The sequence below is a fragment of the Pelecanus crispus genome, chromosome 8 (assembly GCF_030463565.1).
Source record: "Pelecanus crispus isolate bPelCri1 chromosome 8, bPelCri1.pri, whole genome shotgun sequence".
NCBI classification, from domain to species: domain Eukaryota; kingdom Metazoa; phylum Chordata; class Aves; order Pelecaniformes; family Pelecanidae; genus Pelecanus; species Pelecanus crispus.
Genome location: NC_134650.1, coordinates 12,956,622 through 12,974,618, shown reverse-complemented (window position 1 = coordinate 12,974,618; position 17,997 = coordinate 12,956,622). Strand labels below are relative to the sequence as shown.

Genomic DNA, 17,997 nt, shown 5'->3' with positions numbered 1-17,997 from the left:
GGACTGCACAGCTCCTGCTCCAGAGGTTTTAAGATGGCTGTGAAGCAGAGAGGAGGAGGAGGAAGACGACATTAACCCTCCCGGCACTGTGCTGCAGCCAGGAGCACTGCGGTGAGGACAAATGGCAGGTTTCCCGAGGCTCTGCTTAACAGCAGACGGACCAGGGTTCCCCCAACTCCCACCCCGACAAAATGCAGCTGGTGATGCTTTCAGGCCTGGCAGCGCCGAGTCGGGAGATGCTGCCCTTAGGCCGTGGGAAGGAGGAAGAGGAGGAGGAGGAGAAGGAGAAGGAGGAGGAGGAAGAGGCACACAGCAGATGCCTGCGGGAGGGAGGTGACCCTCATGGGTGCAGGACACTCAGCAGGGCCTTGAAGACTCCTTGAACATGGGCTCCCTGGGAAGGTGCCCTCCCCCTCATGATGCCCCCAGGAAAGCACCCCACCGGGGGCTCAGCAGCACCAGGGAAGGTGGTACCCATGGGTGCCACCCCTCGGGACGCCTGCCTGTCAGCATTGCCATCCCTTGCTAGCTGCTCAGTGGGGAGCAGCAGGACTGAGCGGTTGCTCAGCTTCCCTCCTCTTTTCCCTGTGGACATGCACGTGAATAATCACTTTTTTCCTGCTTAATGTTTTCCTTTAAAAACATTGGGCTTGGCCTTCCCTGCGCTTTTCTGTGGGATTCATCAGAGCTGCAGGAACCCAGGCACAGCAACTGGAGGAACAAAGGTATCGGGCACTTAACAGCAACTTCCCTTCTCCGAAATGTTTATTGGTCATTGACGTCAATTAATTATTAAGAATTATTAATTAGAAAGCATTTAAGAGAGTTGCTTTTGTTGAAGTTTCGTCATTACAATTAGCTTATCGGCCAACAGGAGAAACATCAGCCTTTGCAGTTGCTTGGAGCGCAGCAAAGCGCCTGTAACTAATTTCCCTTTCCGCAGCAAGCATTTTGCTTTGACCTACCTTGGGGACTTGCCTTTCTCCAGGTGTGCCAACCACAACAGCTCTGGAAACACCCAGCCAAAGGGACCTCAAGACGCCACCAGATGGGAACACTATGTCCCCATGACATAGCCTGTCAGAGGCAACTATGCATGGATAGCGGCTCTCCTGGCCAGACACCCTGATAGCAGGGAGGAAGCTGCGGGGTTAACGGGATTGAGTCCCGCAGTCTCTCCAGGGCCACCCTGCCGTGCTCCCATGCCACCCGCTGCCATGTCCCCGGCTCTCATGGCACCCACCTCCCCATCCCAGTACTAGCATCCTTCCACAGAGCAGCTTGCTGCAGGTGAGAGCTCAGGCATGCTGTCATCTGCAGCCTCACATGATGGGCAATTCGGCACCAGACCCTGTCCCCACATGTGGGCACTCCTGTGATGCTCTGCCCCAAGGGTTGGGCTCGGGGCAGGCAGAAGACCGGTGGGGGAGGACAGGAGATGGCTCTGTGGGGCAGCTTGGGCAGTTGCAGCCTCTGGGGGTTCCCAGTCCCTCTCCTACCAAACCACAGCCCACTTGGCCAGCGCCCCTTCCATAGGGCAGCAGTATGAGCCCACCCAGAAGGGGTCACCCCTTCCCACTTCACTCCATGCCTGTCTGTGACCAGGAGGGCCACAGCACGGGCAGGTGGCCATGCATCCTATCTCTTCCCTGAGAAACCAGCCGAGGCCTGCGCAGGTGCAAACTTTGGAGCACCGGCGCCTACTCGCTCCCTCGCCCGGGTGACCTGCATGCTGCGGCTATCACATGGTTGGGCGTCCCACCAACTGTACTTTGAAAGAGATTTTCTTTTCATCTCCATACTGTCCTGGGGAAGCTGCTAGCTCCCAGGTGCTTGGCACTGAGAGGCACTGCTTTGGCAGCCCAGTGCTTTCCAAGAGCTCCCCAAGCCCCTTGTATGCTGACAGCACCCACCGCAGGCAGCAGCAGGCAGCTGGAGGGGTGAGCTGGGGCTGGGGGGTGCCTGGAGATGGGGACAGCCCCACCAGCACCAAGCAGGAGAAGGGACCCAAGGTTTGTGCTCAGAGTGGTCTGGGGGTTGAATTTCAGTGGGTTATTGCTCCCTTATTTCCTGGGTCCTCTGGCCCAAGGGAGCGTGACCCCATAGTGGGGCTGCGTTCTAGTCTCTTACAGCCCATTCTCCTCTTGCCACCTACTCTGCTCTCCCCCATCCTTGCACCCCGTCCCCTGCAGGAACACAAGCCTGGGAGGCCACCACGCTGCGCCAGGCTGTGCCTTTGAGACGATGTGAGCCGCGGGCAGCTGCACAGCTCCTCAGCGACCAGGGCACAGGGACAAGGTACCTCCTGTGCCTCTGCCACCCCGTCCCAGCCACCTCAGTGCTGGCTCAGAGCCCCACTCCTGGGGCGGGCAGGGCAGGACGGGCAGCAGGACACGGCACACGCCGGCAGCGCTGGCACAGGGCACGCTCAGCTATGCACGCACCCAGCACGTGTGGCGGGAGCTGGCCCCGGCGGCAGCGCAGGCACCGCATGCTGCAGCTCCTGCCTCGCTGGTGCATGCACATGCATGCCCCATGCTCGCCTGCTCACACAGACCTGCGGCTAGCGGCAATGTGGCTGCTCCAGCACCCAAACCCCCAGCCCGTTGAGCACCCAATCCCCACGCCCAGCTGGAGGGGAGGGGATGGCCCGGAGGCAGGCTAACCCCACAGGAAGCTGGGCTGCCTCTCGGGATGGGGGCTTGAGTGCTGCCCTGGGCTGGGATCCTGCCTCAGCCCAGCACAGCCAGGCAAGCCTCAGGCTGGTCCCTCCCGCAGCCATTCCTGCCCGCTCCCGTCTTTGCTGGGGCTACGGCAGTTCTTCCTTCTCTGGGAGCGCCAGGGTGCCAGTGGGTGGGTGAGGCTGGGAGGGGTGCTGGGGAACCAGGCAGGCTACACAGCCCACACACCCTGAGTGGCAGGCAGCACAGTTGCAGCCTGCGAGCAGAGAGTTCCTGCAGCCCTTCCACAGAGCAGGCTGCAGGCGACTGCAGCCCAGGCACCCGCAGCCCTGTGCTCCCAGGCCAATGCTGGTGCAGCCCCTCACAGCCCCAGTGCATGCATGCACCCCCAAACACAGCACCAGGAGGGGCCAGCAGCCCCCGCTCAGCAAGTGGGTCAGCTATATATAAACAGAGCAGCCCCAGCAGCACCCGTACCAGGCACCTTCCTGCCTTGCATCATCGCCACCCTAAAAACCATGGCCTGGAGACAGGGGCTGGCTCAGCCTGGGCTGTGGCAGCGATGAAATGCTGCCGCATCGCCAGAGGCACTGCTGAATCTGCTCCTTTGTAGCCATCACCCCGAGGGCTCCCAGCCCTGCGCCCCGTTTGGCCAGGGCAGCCGCCACGGAGGCTGGGGGGACCAGGTGGGACTGACACCCTCAGGAGGCCACGGCTGCAAGCTGTGTGCGCGCTCCTCCACACAGAGCAGGCCCCCGGGAAGGAGATTTCCACTTCCATTTATTGAAACCAGCCGCCCCAGCTCCCAAGCAACAAGCTCAAAACCCCTCATTAAGGCTGGGCAGACACCTCCTGGGCCCAAGGCGCACAGGCATGCCCGCTCGGCAGCGTGCACGCACGGGTTTGGCTCGCAGGGTCATGTCGAGCAGCCCCAGTGCGGCACACCACTGGGTAAGGACGTTGTGCGTGAAGACTAGGCAGCAGGGCAGTTTAGTCCCAGTATCCCCAGTTTGCTGCACCCCAAGGCCTTCCCCAGTGCAACCTGCCCCCCTCAGCTGCGCTGTTGCAGTTTGTGGGTCCCATAAATCTGGTGCTGGAGGCCAAGAGAGGCATGGTTTGGGGTGCTTTGGGCTGCTGCCCCTCTTCACAGCCTTGCTGGCACCACACAGGAGGAGAGGGCTGGTGTTCATTCTGCACCCCTGCAAGCAGCTGGAAAAGCCCTTTGCAGCCTGCAGGTCTCCAGCTGTCTACAGTCAAACATCACCAGCCTCTCGCCCAGCCTGGAGGGTTGGTTATTAGGGAAAAACTCTTTAATGAGGCAGCTCATTAAAGGCAGGAACAGATTAGCCTGGGAACCCGAGGAATTCTGTGACCACTGAGTTCAAGAATAGGAGAAATAGGCCTTTCCCTGGCAGTGGTAGGAGATGCTGCCTCAAAGTGGTGGGCTGAACCCATGAAGCCTCAAAGCCCCTTCAAAGCCCTGCACCCTCCCAGGAGTCTGCGTGCACTCTGAAGATGGAAGATGCTGGGAAGGGAGGACCACAGCTTGAAACCTATGAAAACACCCACTGAAATACAAGTGGAAAATACTCCATCCCCGATAGTTAAGTTTAGGCACTGCCTTCTCCTCTGATCAAGCAAAATCCCAGCACCAGCGTGGACTTCCAGCAGGGACGCTCCAGGGAGAAAGCCTTTGGCACAACACAGCCCCTCTGGACAGGCACAACGTGGGAGGAGAGGCAAAGGCTATCAGAGTTCAGTCACAGTCACCAGAGAAAAATTAACCCTGGAAAAAAAATGCCGCTCCATTTCCCACTGCAGGGAAAGATTTGCATCTGTTTCCACAGCCAAATGAAATGCAGGTGAGCAGTGGAAGCACAGGGTGAGTGGGGCACCCCGGGAGGTCGGGGTTACCTCAAAGCTACTTGGGCAGCAGGGAGAAGAATCAGGCCTGTGCGATGGCTGTTATGAATGAAGGTGGGAACGGTGCTGCTAAAGATAACTTTGTGAACAGGTACTATTAATAGCAATACTATAGGGCGCTTTTTTTTGTGCTTTCTGCAAGGGTCTCCCTGGGATTGGTGAATGCTAATGGATTGGGCCCTGCTACAACGCCAGGGAAGTGACCGTGCGTGTGCATCGCTGGAGCCCAGCAGCAGACTGATGCCCTCGAGGAATAAGGACCAGCAGCAAGTGGCCGACTGAGCCAGCCACCCACCACCGCCGTGGCAGACCAGTGCCGGCCGGGTGCTCAGACCGAGGATCCCGTGCCAGAGCTGCTGGCGAGGCTGCCGTCGTGCTGGTTTCCATGACGACTTCAGCACTTGGCGCGAGATGGAGATGACAGGATCAGCCAGGAAAGTAACTGAGTGGAGCTGGCGTCCTCCATCTGCCGTGGCCAGCGGCACAGCCCTGCCAGCCCTGCATGGCCGGCTGGCACAGGGCAAAGCCTCGGGAGCCTCCGGGCATCTGGGTTCCCCTCGCCTTAGAGGGTGTGTGCTGGCTGCCAGTTGTCCCCATGAAGTGGAGCCTGCCCATCCCATCGGTCTCTCCCCAACACCTCCATGAAAGCGCAGTCCAGGTCCCGACCCCATGCTGGCTGGGTGCACACCCAGTACTGGAGCACCCAGCCAGGTTGGTACCCCTGGCTCTTGCCCCAGCACTGCATTTCCACTCCTGGTGGGGCTGTCTCCCCGGCAGCACCACCTCCAAGCACACACATCCCTTCATACCCCAGCTTGTGGTGTCAGGGCCAGCTGGCACAGCAGGAACCTGGCAGGGCGGTACCCATCTCCCCTCCGCAGCTCAAGGAGATGGCACCAGGGCCAGCCAAGACCAGCAGCACCAGCCTGCACCAGGACAGCCCTGATCCTCACTGGCCCTTGGCCCCCACGGAGGCTTTCTCTGGCTTCCAGGTAATCTAAGACCAAGCCCTCCAGCCAGACGTGCTCAGTCAGATGCCCAGAGACACCACGGAGCAGTGGGGAACCGAACACCTGCAGCATATGACTCCCCAGCTGGCACGGTCCCCCCCAGCCCCAAAAGCCACTGATGCACAGCCGAGGAGCGCTCCCCAGGGACTGTGTCCCTTGTCAAGCCGCCACACGTGGCCGCTGCTTTCCCAGGCTGCTGGCAGGGAGCATGCAGGGCCCGGGCAGCACGGCAGGCGGCTGGGACCCCCTGCACCCCCTCCCGCCCACGCGCAGGATCCTGCCACGCGCCCTTTTATTCCAGCAGTGCAATTAGCCTTGCTGACCCCTGAAATCCTCAGCCTCTCTAAGCAGCCATGCATTAAATCCCGGATCCAAGAGTGGAAATAGACTTCGTAAAAGGCTTATGGCCCTATTTATTACATTTTACGCATGACGGAGTCTGACAGCACGGCAACGGCACTGCGGTCGGCGCTGGCTCTGCCTCCACGCTGAGGCAGATGGACAGACAGACAGGCAGGATCTGGAGCGGGCAGCAGAGCCTCGGCGGGTGTCTCCTCCTGGCCAGGCTTGGGTTGCCAGCTGAGTGCTCCCTCAGACGCAGGCAGGCAGGGATATCGATCTAGATGAAAGCTAACACTGCTCTCAGGGCTGGGTAACTGTATCTGCTGCACATTTGTATTCCTTAGAGCAGGGCTGGAGGGCTGCAGCCATCTGCCGGAGCGGCTCGGGGATCCTGGGGATGCTGTGAGCCCTCCCGCCGGACCTCCACCACGCTGCCTCCTCCCATGTCAACGTGCAGCCTTCACCTTTTCTCTATTTCACCTCCACCTTGCTAGGGCCAAACAACACAGACCTGAGGAGGGCATCACCATAACAGCATGGTCCTTCCCTCAGATCCAGGCCACCTCCACCCAGCAGGGACCATTGGGGCTGCCACGGGGCAGCGCTGAACCTGCCTGGCCCCTGCCCATGCAATGGGGGCTGAGGGGGTATCGCACCAGGGTTTGCAAGGTTGTACAAGGGCACTGCGTGAAGCCAGCGTGCATGTGTTCACTGGCACCTCCCCGGGGTCCCACCGTTTAGCCAGGTGGGATGGCAGGGGTGGCAGAGGACCCTGCATGCAGGGTTAAGCACTGGCATGAGGCTGCACAGCTCCAGGCTGGGTAGAGGGCACGGTGAGGGGCAGGGATGGGGAGCAGGGAGATGTGGAGGCACACAGGGAGACAGGGCTGCCGCATGCAGAGAAAGCAACGAGAAAAGTACAGAGATGAAGGCTCAAATAGCTGAGGGACCCTCTGCTTTCCTGCAGAAAACGTAAGGCAGCTTCTGCACATCTCCTTCAGGGCCTGAATCACAAGACAGATCAGGAAGCCCCTGCAGCAGCACCAGGCCAGGGAGCTGGGATCTGGCTGTCAGCACTGCAAAGCAGGGAGGAGCAGAGGGGGCACACAAGGGTGACCCCTCCATGCGCTTGTAAATAGCCAGCTGCAGAGACTCAAGCAGCATGTGTCCCATGCCTCAAGTCCCTGGGACACCAGCACACACGGACACAAACGGCTTCTTCCTGCTTCCTTGGAAGGAATCCACGGCACCCTCATCGCAGGGCAGTGGGAGATGTCGAAAGACAAAAGCAAGGGTCACCCTGTGCACCTCCAAGAAACTCAGATTCCATCAATACTTGGTGCAACGTGCAAGCCTTGCTGATCCCAGGTGGTACAAGAGAGCCCCACCATGCCCCATGGGCAAGCTAGTGAGGTGGTTAGACCACCCAGGCAAACACATCTCTTGTGCCCTCTCGGAAGGCAACAAGGGGTCTTGTGCTTATGAAGCAGCAGGAGCAGGTCCATGGAATGTGCAGGGTGTCTGGATCCTGCCACCACCTGCATCTTGGCCAAGCGTACAGGCCCCAGTGCCCACGAGGGTGGGGAGCGTACATCCCTGGCTCATTCTCAGCTCAGCATTTCAAAGGGTTGGTCCCACATCTTTCACTAAAGGAGCTCAAAGGACTTTGATGCCTGTGGTGCCCCGTATCCCTAAGGGCAAAGGGACCTCCGCCCTTCCTTGCCTTTCCGCCCAACCTCACATCGCAGCAGTCACTCTGCTCCAGCAGAATGATCACCCTGAGGTGCCGCAGCCCCACGGGGCCCTTTGGCAGGGCAGGACGCAGAGGTTTCACCCCATAGCTCAGCTCTGCTTCTGAGCTTTGGAGCACGGCTCCTTCCTCCAAGGAGAGGCGATGGCACGTTAGTAAACAGCATGTCTGGGCATAGATGGGCTGCGGCCTCAAAAGGCATCAAGACATTTATAAAAAACCCTGCAGTCCACATCTCCACAGGTTCCTGCTTCCCTGCCAGCCTGCACAGCCCGGTCACTGCTGCGAGCTCCCCGCTGCCCTGGGACGGCTGCAGGCCTGCCCTGCTAATGGCAGGGGAATAACCCCCCCTGGGCCTGATTGAATGAGGTTTAAACTCCTCCTAACACCCATCCACAAAGGTTCCCATTCCCGCCAGAGCACTCACAGGCTAATCCTCCCTCCAGAGCGGCCGCTATATTTAGGTATCTAAATGAGACAGAGCGGCCCTTTCCAAAAAAGAGTTAGTTTGGGTTACATAAATACGGAGAGAAACTTGAAAGCTGCGTTTCCAGGTCCTTGCACTGCTGTAAGTGAGCAGCAGAGACGGGGACAGTCCCCCCCTGATAATCTGCCTTTAATTTATTTTTGACTCAGCTGGATGTGCGGATGGGTTTCCAGCTCCTCTGGGCAGACGGGCCGCAGGCGAGCAGTGCAAGCTGAGACAAGGGAGCCTGGGCAAGCAGACCCTCATGGGCAGCCCCTGGCCACCGTAGGGAAGCAGGGCCCAGGGGCTGCCGACACCGCATCCCAGACGTGCTAACGCAGGAACGAAGAAGCCATCACTGCAGGCAGGCCAGGCAGCACGACTGCAAGCACGGGCAGGAGGAGTCAACAGAAGTAAACAAACCAAGCAGCTCCAGCCCTCCCCATCCGTGCCTGTCCAAACAGTCCCCCCGCCACATCCCTCCCCAGTCAGCTGCCGACTTCCTTCCTCCTGCATCCACTTCCACATCCTGAAGCCTCTGGTCCCATGAGGAGAGGAGACGCACATGCTCGAGTGTGTCCCGCACGCCTACCGCTGCTCAGCCCAAGGCCCGGGGCTGCAGGGCAGGGGCTGCCCCTGCTCCCCAGCTCAGCTGCCAGCCTGAGGTGCTGGGGAGGGTTGGTTGCTGGTCATCGGCAAAGCAGCATCCCCACCAGAGCTGGGTGACAACATGCACCATGGGGGTTTCTGCGGACATGTACCACATGCTTTCATTTAAAAAAATATATAAATACACATACTTATTCCTTCCTAAAAGGACATGACCACAAGAGAAAAAAAAAAGCTCAAATACCATCCAACCTTTCAGCCTGAGAAAACCACAGAGTTCTCATAGACTTTGAGTTCTGTTACCTGAGAAATGGGTTTTAGCACCCAAAACCCACACGCGCCAGTCTCCTGGTGGGACCCCCACAGAGACAGAAACTTCCTTTTTAAGAAGGACATTTGCAATTTTTTCGTTTCATTATTAGCACGGTTTGGTCGTGACTATTTGTGTGCAGGCTTGCTCGCAAGGAGAAACGATGCTGGTTGGTTTAAATCTGCAGCTCCAGCTATGCAGAACTCTGGGGTTTATGCTGTTCAAGGGAAGGTTTAAAAATCCTCCCGTCATTAAGATGCTGGAAGGTGGCTCTGAGCCACACACACCTCGCACAGGCAGGGCTGCAGGCTCCAGAGCAGAGGGGAAAAGGAAAGCAGCTAAGCAGCCGTGGTTTAAAGGGAGCTGACAGGAATGCAAAGTTTAATTAGCTTGAAGCCAAGGGCCATGGAAGTTGCAAACATTTGCACCAAGGCTGTGCAAGTCCCGGGAAATGAGGAGAGAGGGACTTGAGCTGGAACAAAGTTCAGCCCTGCAGTGCTGGGTGCCAGGTGAGCAACCTTTGCGTGGCAGGAAAGGGCACCGCCGGCTCGCCTGGCACAAACCACCGCGCAGCCCCACGTGTCCTGCCCTGCCCTGCCCTCCGCCAGTGCCGTCTGCGAGCAGGCAGAGCCCCAATGCTCCCGGGCACACAGGCAGCAGCTTTCCCCCCCGCTCCGAGCCCAGGGAGCGCACGCTCTGCCTGGGCAACATGTGAGGAGCCAACGGAGCGCAGCCGCCGCAGCCCTGCACCCACCGGCGTCGGCATGCGATGCTCGCAGAGGGGCTGGCCTCTGCAGGGGAAAGAGAAGCCAAAGCCTGCTCTTGCTTTGGCCTTCAAGGGGAGCTGCACGAGTGCGATGTTTTACACCTCCAGCTCCTTGCTGTTATCCAAGGGTGTGTACAACCATCACCCTGGCTGCAAATCAGCACTGCTCTTTCCTTGCTCTAACCCAGCCCAACTGCTGCGGGGCTGGCTGGAGCTCAGCCCTGTCAGTCTTGTGTGCATGCAAAGGGTTGTGGCACTGTCCCGCTGGGATGTTTCCTGAAACACCCCACAGCTACATTTGCACTTTCTTCATTAAAAAAAATAACGTTACTCACTCCCACCTCGGCACTTTGGCTAACAATGAAACAAGAAAGGGCTCAGCAAGAAGGCTGTCGAGGCTGAGGGACAGGGACCCCGCTGCCAGCTCCCGGCAGCAGCTCCCCTGCACCCCAGCTCTGCACGCCGAGGGACAGCTGGGGCTGCTCCAGACACGGGCCCCTTGTGGCAGGACAACCAGGTCCCCAGCTGTCACTTGCAGGCAGTGAAACCTGCAGTCCCCCCTCATCCGGGCAGGAGGGAGGAAAAGAAACATGATTAGAGGCAGCTGGGCTTCCTTCCGTCCGCAAGGCACAGCCGGCCGCCCCAGCACACTGCTCTGGCTGCAGCACAGCCCCAGCTCAGCCCCCCGCCTGCGCCGGGATGCTCTGCCCTCTCCTCTCCATCTCCCCCCGCCACAGGATTTCCTTGCTCTTGATGTGCATGAAAATTAGGAAATGAGGGTTCCTCGGGGACTAGGTGGGGAAGGCAGCTTTTGGCAGGGGGAAAGGATGACACCTCCCACACCCCTCGCCCGCCGCCCCATATGCCGGGGTCGAATGGGGTCCTGCAGCCTCCCCAGACAAAGGCCAGGGAAACAGTAGCAACAGCAGTGATGAACTTGCTGCAAACTGAAACAGGAACCGAGAAGCCTGACCAGTGGCGCTGGCTCAGCAGAAGGGGCTGGTACGGCCGGCGTGCTCCCTGCCGCTGCAGGCAGCGACCGCAGGGCGCAGAAGCGGCGCAGAGGAAGAATTTAGAAAATGCATCTCAGTAAGATATGCTGCCCTGCAACCATAGTCGCTGCAAGGGCTCGAGGCCCTGCAACCGTAGTTGCTGCAAGAGCTTGACGCACTCATTTTATCCTCCACCACCTCAGCACAAAAACATCCATATAAAGCATGTAGCGCTCCATCCCAGGGGAGGGGAGAAGTGTCACATCAGCCCTCCCGGCGCACCGGGGTCTCTCCCGCCTCAGCCCCCATCACACAGGCTCCCCCTTGCCAAGGACAGAGGCCTCCTGCTCCCAGCTGCGAGGGCAAACGCCTGCCTTTTTGCTCCCTGGCTGGGCAGGGTGCTGCGGGAAGGGTGGGTGCGTGCAGGTAGATATAAAAAGCTCCTGTGATACTTCAGCAGGACCCTCATCATGCTCCTCCGACGAAGCTCCTGGGACAGGGGGCACTGGAGAGGCACCCGGCACCCAGTGCCTGCCGTCTTTGCCTCGGGACAGCAGGGATGCAAGATAAGCGAAGTATTTTCCCTAAGCCCCACATTGCCGCACGGGAGCCAGCAGTGATCAAAGGTTAGTCTGGCTACCGGATGGGCCATCCCAAAGAGCCGCCAGGGCTGCCACAGCCTCCACATCCCCCACCAGCAGATACCAGACTGCCGCATGGGGAAGCCCTCCCTGGGGGGTTTCCAGCTCTTACAGGGCCAAAGGAGATTTCCAGCTTCTGTTTTTCTCTGTCTTAATTCTGAAGTGAACCATTTTAACGTAGCAATTTGCAGCAGCTCAACCCCGGCCTGGGGAGGTGCAGCAAGACGGAGCAGGGTAAGGATAGGGCTGATGAGACCCTGAGCACAGCCAGAGCTGTGCAAAGTCCTTCGGCATTTCTTGGAAGCTCCCACTATAAAAAACAATAAATAATAGCTTGTGAGCCAGAGCTCGGGAAAAGTGCTGAAGAGCAGAACAGCCAAGTGATAAGGGAAGGGAAACACATTGGCTGGACCATCACCCGGTGCCTACGGCGCGGCTGCCCCTGGAAGTAGGTCACTACCTCACCTGACCACCCGCCCCATTAACTTCAACCTTTAGTCTCTGGCTCGTTACTACAAGCAGAGGCAGCTTAAAACATCCTCTCCCAGGCGCTCGCAAGAGGGTAGCTCGCCAGGCAGCAGGCAGGCGGTGGGAACCTGCCCTTCCTGGCACCGCATGCAGGCAGGGGAGCCAGCTGCCCGCTCTTGGGGTGCAGGCAAGGGGCTGCCCCAGCCCGTGCCCCCCAGGGAGGAGGAGTGCCGCACGGCCAGGACCGCGGCAGTCGGCCCGGCACGGCCACGCTGGCGGCGGCGGCAGCTCCGGCACGTACAAAGTTCCCCCTCTGCTAAATCACTTCAGGCTGCCAAGCAGTCACGAGAAATATAAGCCCGCGCAGGGTTGCCATGGAGCAGGGCTCGGCCGCGGGAGCCCGGAGCTGATTCCTCCGGCAAACGCATTTGCCGACCAAGGCCCTGCCGGCACCTCGCGGCCCCGGCTCCTCTCGCCCCGGCTCCTCGGTGGCGGCAAGCGCGCACAACACGCGTGGTCCCAGCGCAGCCTTATCTCTAGGGACAGCCTTCCCTTCCCCGGCAGAGCCGGGGCCCCCCTGTGCTGGAGAGCCCCACGGGTCGCTTGAGCTCAGAGCACCCTGCAGGGACGGTGCCCCTTGCCCCAGTGACACCATCTCGCCAAGGCCACGGGCAGGCAGAAGCAGCAGTGGCTTCGGTGGCATTTGCCCCGCAGGCCCCGGGCAGCGAAGGCACAGACCGTCCCCGCACGATGCCCCGAGCTGCCGTGGGTGCTGGCGCATGCCGGCCAGGGGGAAGCGCGCCCTCGCCAGCACTCTGCCTGCTGGCAGTACAGACACGGGGCTCCCACGCTCTACCGCACGCCGGCCCCCAGCCCCACCAAAGGGCATTTCAGAGCCTGGTGGGCTCCTGTGCCTCGGGATCGGGCAGGCCACAGTGGCCGGCAGCACGGCAAACCGCCTGCCAGGAGCCAGCCCACAGCATCCCTGACCCCAGCCCCGTGCCAGTGACCACGGGACCCATTCCTCAAAGCCAGGAAGGGGTCTGGGGCAGGAAGGGCATCCCCTGGGCATTTTTCGTTGGACAACCGACAGCGCTGAAGTGCTGGAGCGAGTGGAGTTTCTAACTAGAAAGAGGCTTTTGACATTGGAAAGGTTAACGTGAGAGAGAGATCCGTCTCCCTCGCAAAGCTCCCTTTGCTGGAGGCACTAGGTTGAGACCTTAATTATTCACCTGTTGGAGAGGTGCCTTTCCATTACTGCATGAGAGCGGGGCAGGGATGTGCAGGCAAGAGGGAGGAGAGCCCACGGCGTGGGGTAGCCCTGGGGCCCTGCCAGGGTGGGGAGCACCGGGGGATCCGATCAAAAGCAGGGGATGAAGGCCGGTGGGTGTGCGGGGAGGCTCTCCGAGGGGCCAGATTTCAGGCCAGCCCTCCTTTCCCCCGCCGCTGCTCCCTCCCGCTGCTCCCGGCGGCTGCTCTCTCCCGGCTCCAAGCGGCAGGCTCAGCAGCACGCCGCGCTCACCGTCTCCCGCAGCCACCGCTGCGGCGCAGGCGGCTGCCGGCATCCCCAGCAACCGCCACCCCCCGCTTTGCAAACATGCCGGCACGGCCTCTGCTAACTGCAACCGTCGGTAGCAGCCACCGCACCACAGCCACTTTGCAGTGCCTCCCCGGGAGAGCGAGGGGGGTCTCCAGCCCCAGCAGCGCAGTGTCCCTTCGACCCAAGCTGCAGCAGCGTAGCCAGGCTGGAGATATGCTTTGCACAGGCCCTTGGGCTGTCTCAGTCATCCAGCCCTCCCCCCAAAATCTTTGGGAGAAAAACAGCAGAAAAAGCAGAATATCGGTCTGCTCCAGGAGGACTACCAGAAATTAGGGATGCGTCCCCACTTCATTACTAGCCGTAACAATCCACCTGATGGACCGCTTTTCCGCCAAGGGCTTCACTGTGCCTCCTGCACTCCTCAATGGATTAAGCTGTTAGCAGGAGGCTGAGAAGTTAAAGAGGGAATACTGTATTTCAGTTCATGTGATCTTTACGCATCTCTCTGAGAAGCAGCCTGGTTTTTTGTTCTTGTTCCCCCTGCTGCACTTTGTTTGGGGTTTTTAAACAAACTGAAGCCATAAGAGTCAAACTGCTCCTGCCTCTCGCAGGGATGCTGAGAGTCGCCGGCCGCTCCGCGGTGCTCTCGGCAGAGCTGCCTGGCTGGCACTTTCCAGCGCCTGGTGCCAGCAGGCAAACCAGCTACAACCAGCTCCGTACCTCTGAGCAGCAGAGTTGCACAAAATGGATTAAACAGGCCCAGAAATGACACGTTTTGAGTCACAGCAAAATAAAATCACTTTTGTTGTTGTTAAAAAGGGAAAAGGAGTTGGCAGGAGAAAGGCAGATATCAAGTGAAAAACCCTGATTTTCTTTCTGTAGCAATGCAGGTACCACGTGAATCATCGCTGTCCTCGATATGTAAATAGAGGTTAGCAGGCATCCTCAGCCCAACCCTATATAATTAAGGAACTGGTGCAAATATCCATGTCAAACCTTCACCGTGCATCTCCTCGAGAGCCCTCCTGAGGATTCCTCCCCTGGAAAGGAAGGGATCGCCTGGCACCTGCATGCACCCAACTGCGCCTTTCTCAAAACCTACTGCGAAAGCAAGGACTGGGGAGGAGCACGGGGGAGAGAGGAGGAGAGTCAGAGTTCCTCAAGATTTCCACGAAGGAAATGGCTAATATTCATGATCTCATGGCCTCCTGACATTGTAGCCTCTCAGGATAATCTGATCTTGTGCTGGAGCACTGGGGACTTTGCGGAAGCAGCTTTCGGGCTTCATTGAGAAGTCAGTAACCCAGTTGTAAGCAGAGGCTCGTACAGTAGTAATGGGGAGAGACGTCAGCGGCCAGCCCGGGACCGCCTCCCGCTCCGAGTTATAAGGCAGGCATGTGACAGCAGCCAGGGCTGGAGCCTTCCCTGCAGTTTCATCAGAGGTTAAGGTACAAGCACAACACGCGCTTACAACTTCAGGCGTTTCTTAAGCAAATGCATGCAAATCGTAGCTGGGGGGGGGGGGGCTTTCTTTTTTTGGCTTTTTTCTTTTCTTTTCACCCCAGCCTTTAACCCCTCTGCGCACGTGGGGACAGAGAGGAAATGCAATTATCAAAAGCAGGCGCGGGGCGGGAGAGCAAACACAAGGCTGCACACTGCTGCCAAGGGAACCTGCAGCGGGCTGCAAAGATCCCTTTGCTGCTCTTCACATTACACACCCCGCAGACATCAGACTAGCACTAACTCCACGCGCGTACCTGTACTGCTCCCTCCAACGCAGTGCACGCATGGGAGAGGGAGAGAAAAAGAGAGTTCAAGCACAGCAAACCGTATTTTAAGAGATGCTGTAAAAATGGTCTTATTTCATCACGGGCCATTTCGCAGTCCCAAATTTTGCAGGGCATGTTCGCAACATGGTGGTTTTGCACCAGAGAAGGATGACAATTCTCGGGATGATTTTTTTCCCCATAGCAGTCCCTTTTTGGGAATAAGATTCCTAAATTGGCATGTCAAATGCTGACCAAAAGAGCAAAATGAAACAAGCCTTGAGACGCGTGCTGCAATCACATGAGCTTTCCATTTCATGTTAAGCATGCGGAGAACAGGCAGGTTATTGCAGGGAAGGGGAGCCAGGAACTTTCACCTGCCCAGGGAGCAACGGGGCTGGTGGGAGCTGCAGCCTTTCTGCCGTACTTCCCTAGGGATGGCATCCCACACAACCTGCCACGTCTTCTCTAGCTGACAGTTCCCTCAGCAATAATAAATCCGTCCAAATCAGAAAACGCAAACCGCTTACAAAATCTTCTCGGCCCGGTTCTCACCCTTCCTGACCCTTCTGTTGTAATCAACCTGTCAGCAGCTCTTCGTTAACAACTGAAGCTGCCACCTCCCCCTGCTCTGTCCCCAGCAAGGTGCCCGAGTCCCGTGCCAAGCTGGAGCGCTCCGGACCTGGTGCATGCGAGGAGGGGCACCGGGACTACATCAGCCTAGGTGGTGGCAAGACCTGCCTGGTTCTGTCTGGCACACGCACCAGGGGCAAATCTGATTTACCAAGTCTTGAGACCTTATTTGTTTTGAGCCCAAACAGCAGGATTAGTCCCCGTCCCGTTCCGAACCCACATGCTGTTTGCAATCCTGGAGCTAAACTGGTGAGAGAGCAAGGGTTGGAATGAATGCGCTAGCTTCACAATCGGAGCTATTTTGTAATCTCTGGTTATGAAAGTGAAGGGCTGGAGGGATGATACATAACTACAGAAAACTCTTCCCACTTGCACCAGCCTCATCAATCCGACTGCGAAATGCGCGGTTGTGCTCCACATCAGTCACAGCTCTTGCTACTGCCCGGCTTATTGTATAGCGCCTCTCTTCCACCCCCCAAAATGGAAAAGCATGCAAGCCCTATAGCCAGCACGGCTCGCTCTCGTGATCGTGCGAGAGCTGCCAAGGAGCCTTAATCTGATTTTAATACTCAGCTCCGTCCAAAAAGCAGCTCCATCCAGATTCGGGAGCTGCTGACTCGCAGCGCCGAGACCCCCTCTCCCTGCCAGCCCCCTCCCCCAAATCTCCATCCCCCAAGATCCCAGCCCGTATGCGTGTAACTGACGCTCGCCATGACTCATCCCACAGCCCGGTTCTTATCAGCCCCCGCCGCGCAGCCCCCTGCGGAGCCCCCCCCGCCGCCCTGCACCGCCGCGTCCCCCTCCCCACCATTGCAGCGGGGGGTGGGGGGGGGGTGTTGCATAGGAGGGGGGCTTGCCAAAACCAATCAACCCATCAACTTCTTCCTCCCCCCCCCCCCCCCAAATTCCCCGCAGAAAGGGGGGCGGGAGTCCACGTGCGAGTGGTGCTGAAAGCGCCGGCGGGGCTGCGGGGCTGCTGCCGCGCCGGGGCCGCCCCGAAGCCACGGGGAGGGGCGCGGGGAGAGCCGCGGGAGCGGCAGGGTTCCGCGCGTCCCCCCTCCCCGTATTCCTCCCTCTGTGCATCCATGGAGCAAACGGGACCCCCGCAGATCCTCTGGGCACCGGGGGGAAGAGCCCCGGGAAGGGGGGGGGTCTGCCGGCTTCGCCCCCCCAGCTGCACCGCGCTGAGGAGCCGGACAGCAAAGCCCCTCCACCGCCCTCCCTACCTGGCTGTCAGCGAGGTAACTGAAGACGAAGGAGGAAAGATCTTCGTCGAGCAGAGAGCTGCAATCCGGCCCCGGCTCCGCCATCTTCCACCTCCGGCTGGGGCTGAGGCGGCACCGAGCATGCAGCAGGCGCGGCGGCGGCGGCGGCGGCGGCGGCGGGGAGCCGGGCGGCCGGCGGGGCGGAGCCGCCCGCAGCCCCCGCCCGCCGGCTGCGGGAGCCGGGGAGGGCGGCGGGAGCGGGGCGGGGGACGGGGGGGGAGCAGGGTGGAGGGGGAGACGCGTGGTTGCACCCCGTGGGGCTTGCAGCCACGCCTGGGGCGCAAGCAGCTTCCCGCGGGGCACGTGCCCACTCGGGGTACCCGCTTTAACCGCTGCTGTGCACACCTTAAAAGTGCCAGCCCTTAAAAGCGGGGGCACCCCGCATCACTGGGTGCCACTCGACAGTCCCTAGATGGCCCCGAGTTGAGATATTTAAAGCCTGAACGCAGCGCGTCGGGCTGAGGGTCGCATCCAGGCTCGGTGGGGGTTCGCCCGCAGTTGCGGAGCGCCTCATGGGGCTCACGGACACGCATGGGACTCAAGCACCTTCCCATGGGACATGCACCCACCCAGGGCACCCACTTTAAGCATTGCTCTGCAAACCTTAAAGTGCCAGCCCTTAAAAGCGGGGGTACCCAGTACCACTGGGCACCGCTCAACACCCCCTAGATCACCCCAAATTGAGTTATATAAACCCTGAGTGCAGCGTGTTGGACTGAGGGTCACATCCAGGCTCAGTGCAGGGGACACCTGTGGTTGCAGAGTGCCCCGCAGGGCTTGCAGCCACACGTGGGGCACAAGCACCTTCCCGCAGGGCATGTGCCCACCCAAGGCA

General features: G+C 59.5%; 1 protein-coding gene across 1 annotated transcript in view; it reads right to left on the bottom strand.

Moving 5' to 3' along the window:
* Positions 1-17,207, bottom strand: part of PPARGC1B (PPARG coactivator 1 beta) — a 48,959-nt gene extending 31,752 nt beyond the window's left edge. Inside the window, exon 1 of the mRNA XM_075715212.1 lies at positions 17,124-17,207. Within this exon, the coding sequence (XP_075571327.1) occupies positions 17,124-17,207 (84 nt within the window). The remainder of the gene's footprint in view (positions 1-17,123) is intronic.
* Between the last annotated feature and the right edge of the window lie 790 nt (positions 17,208-17,997).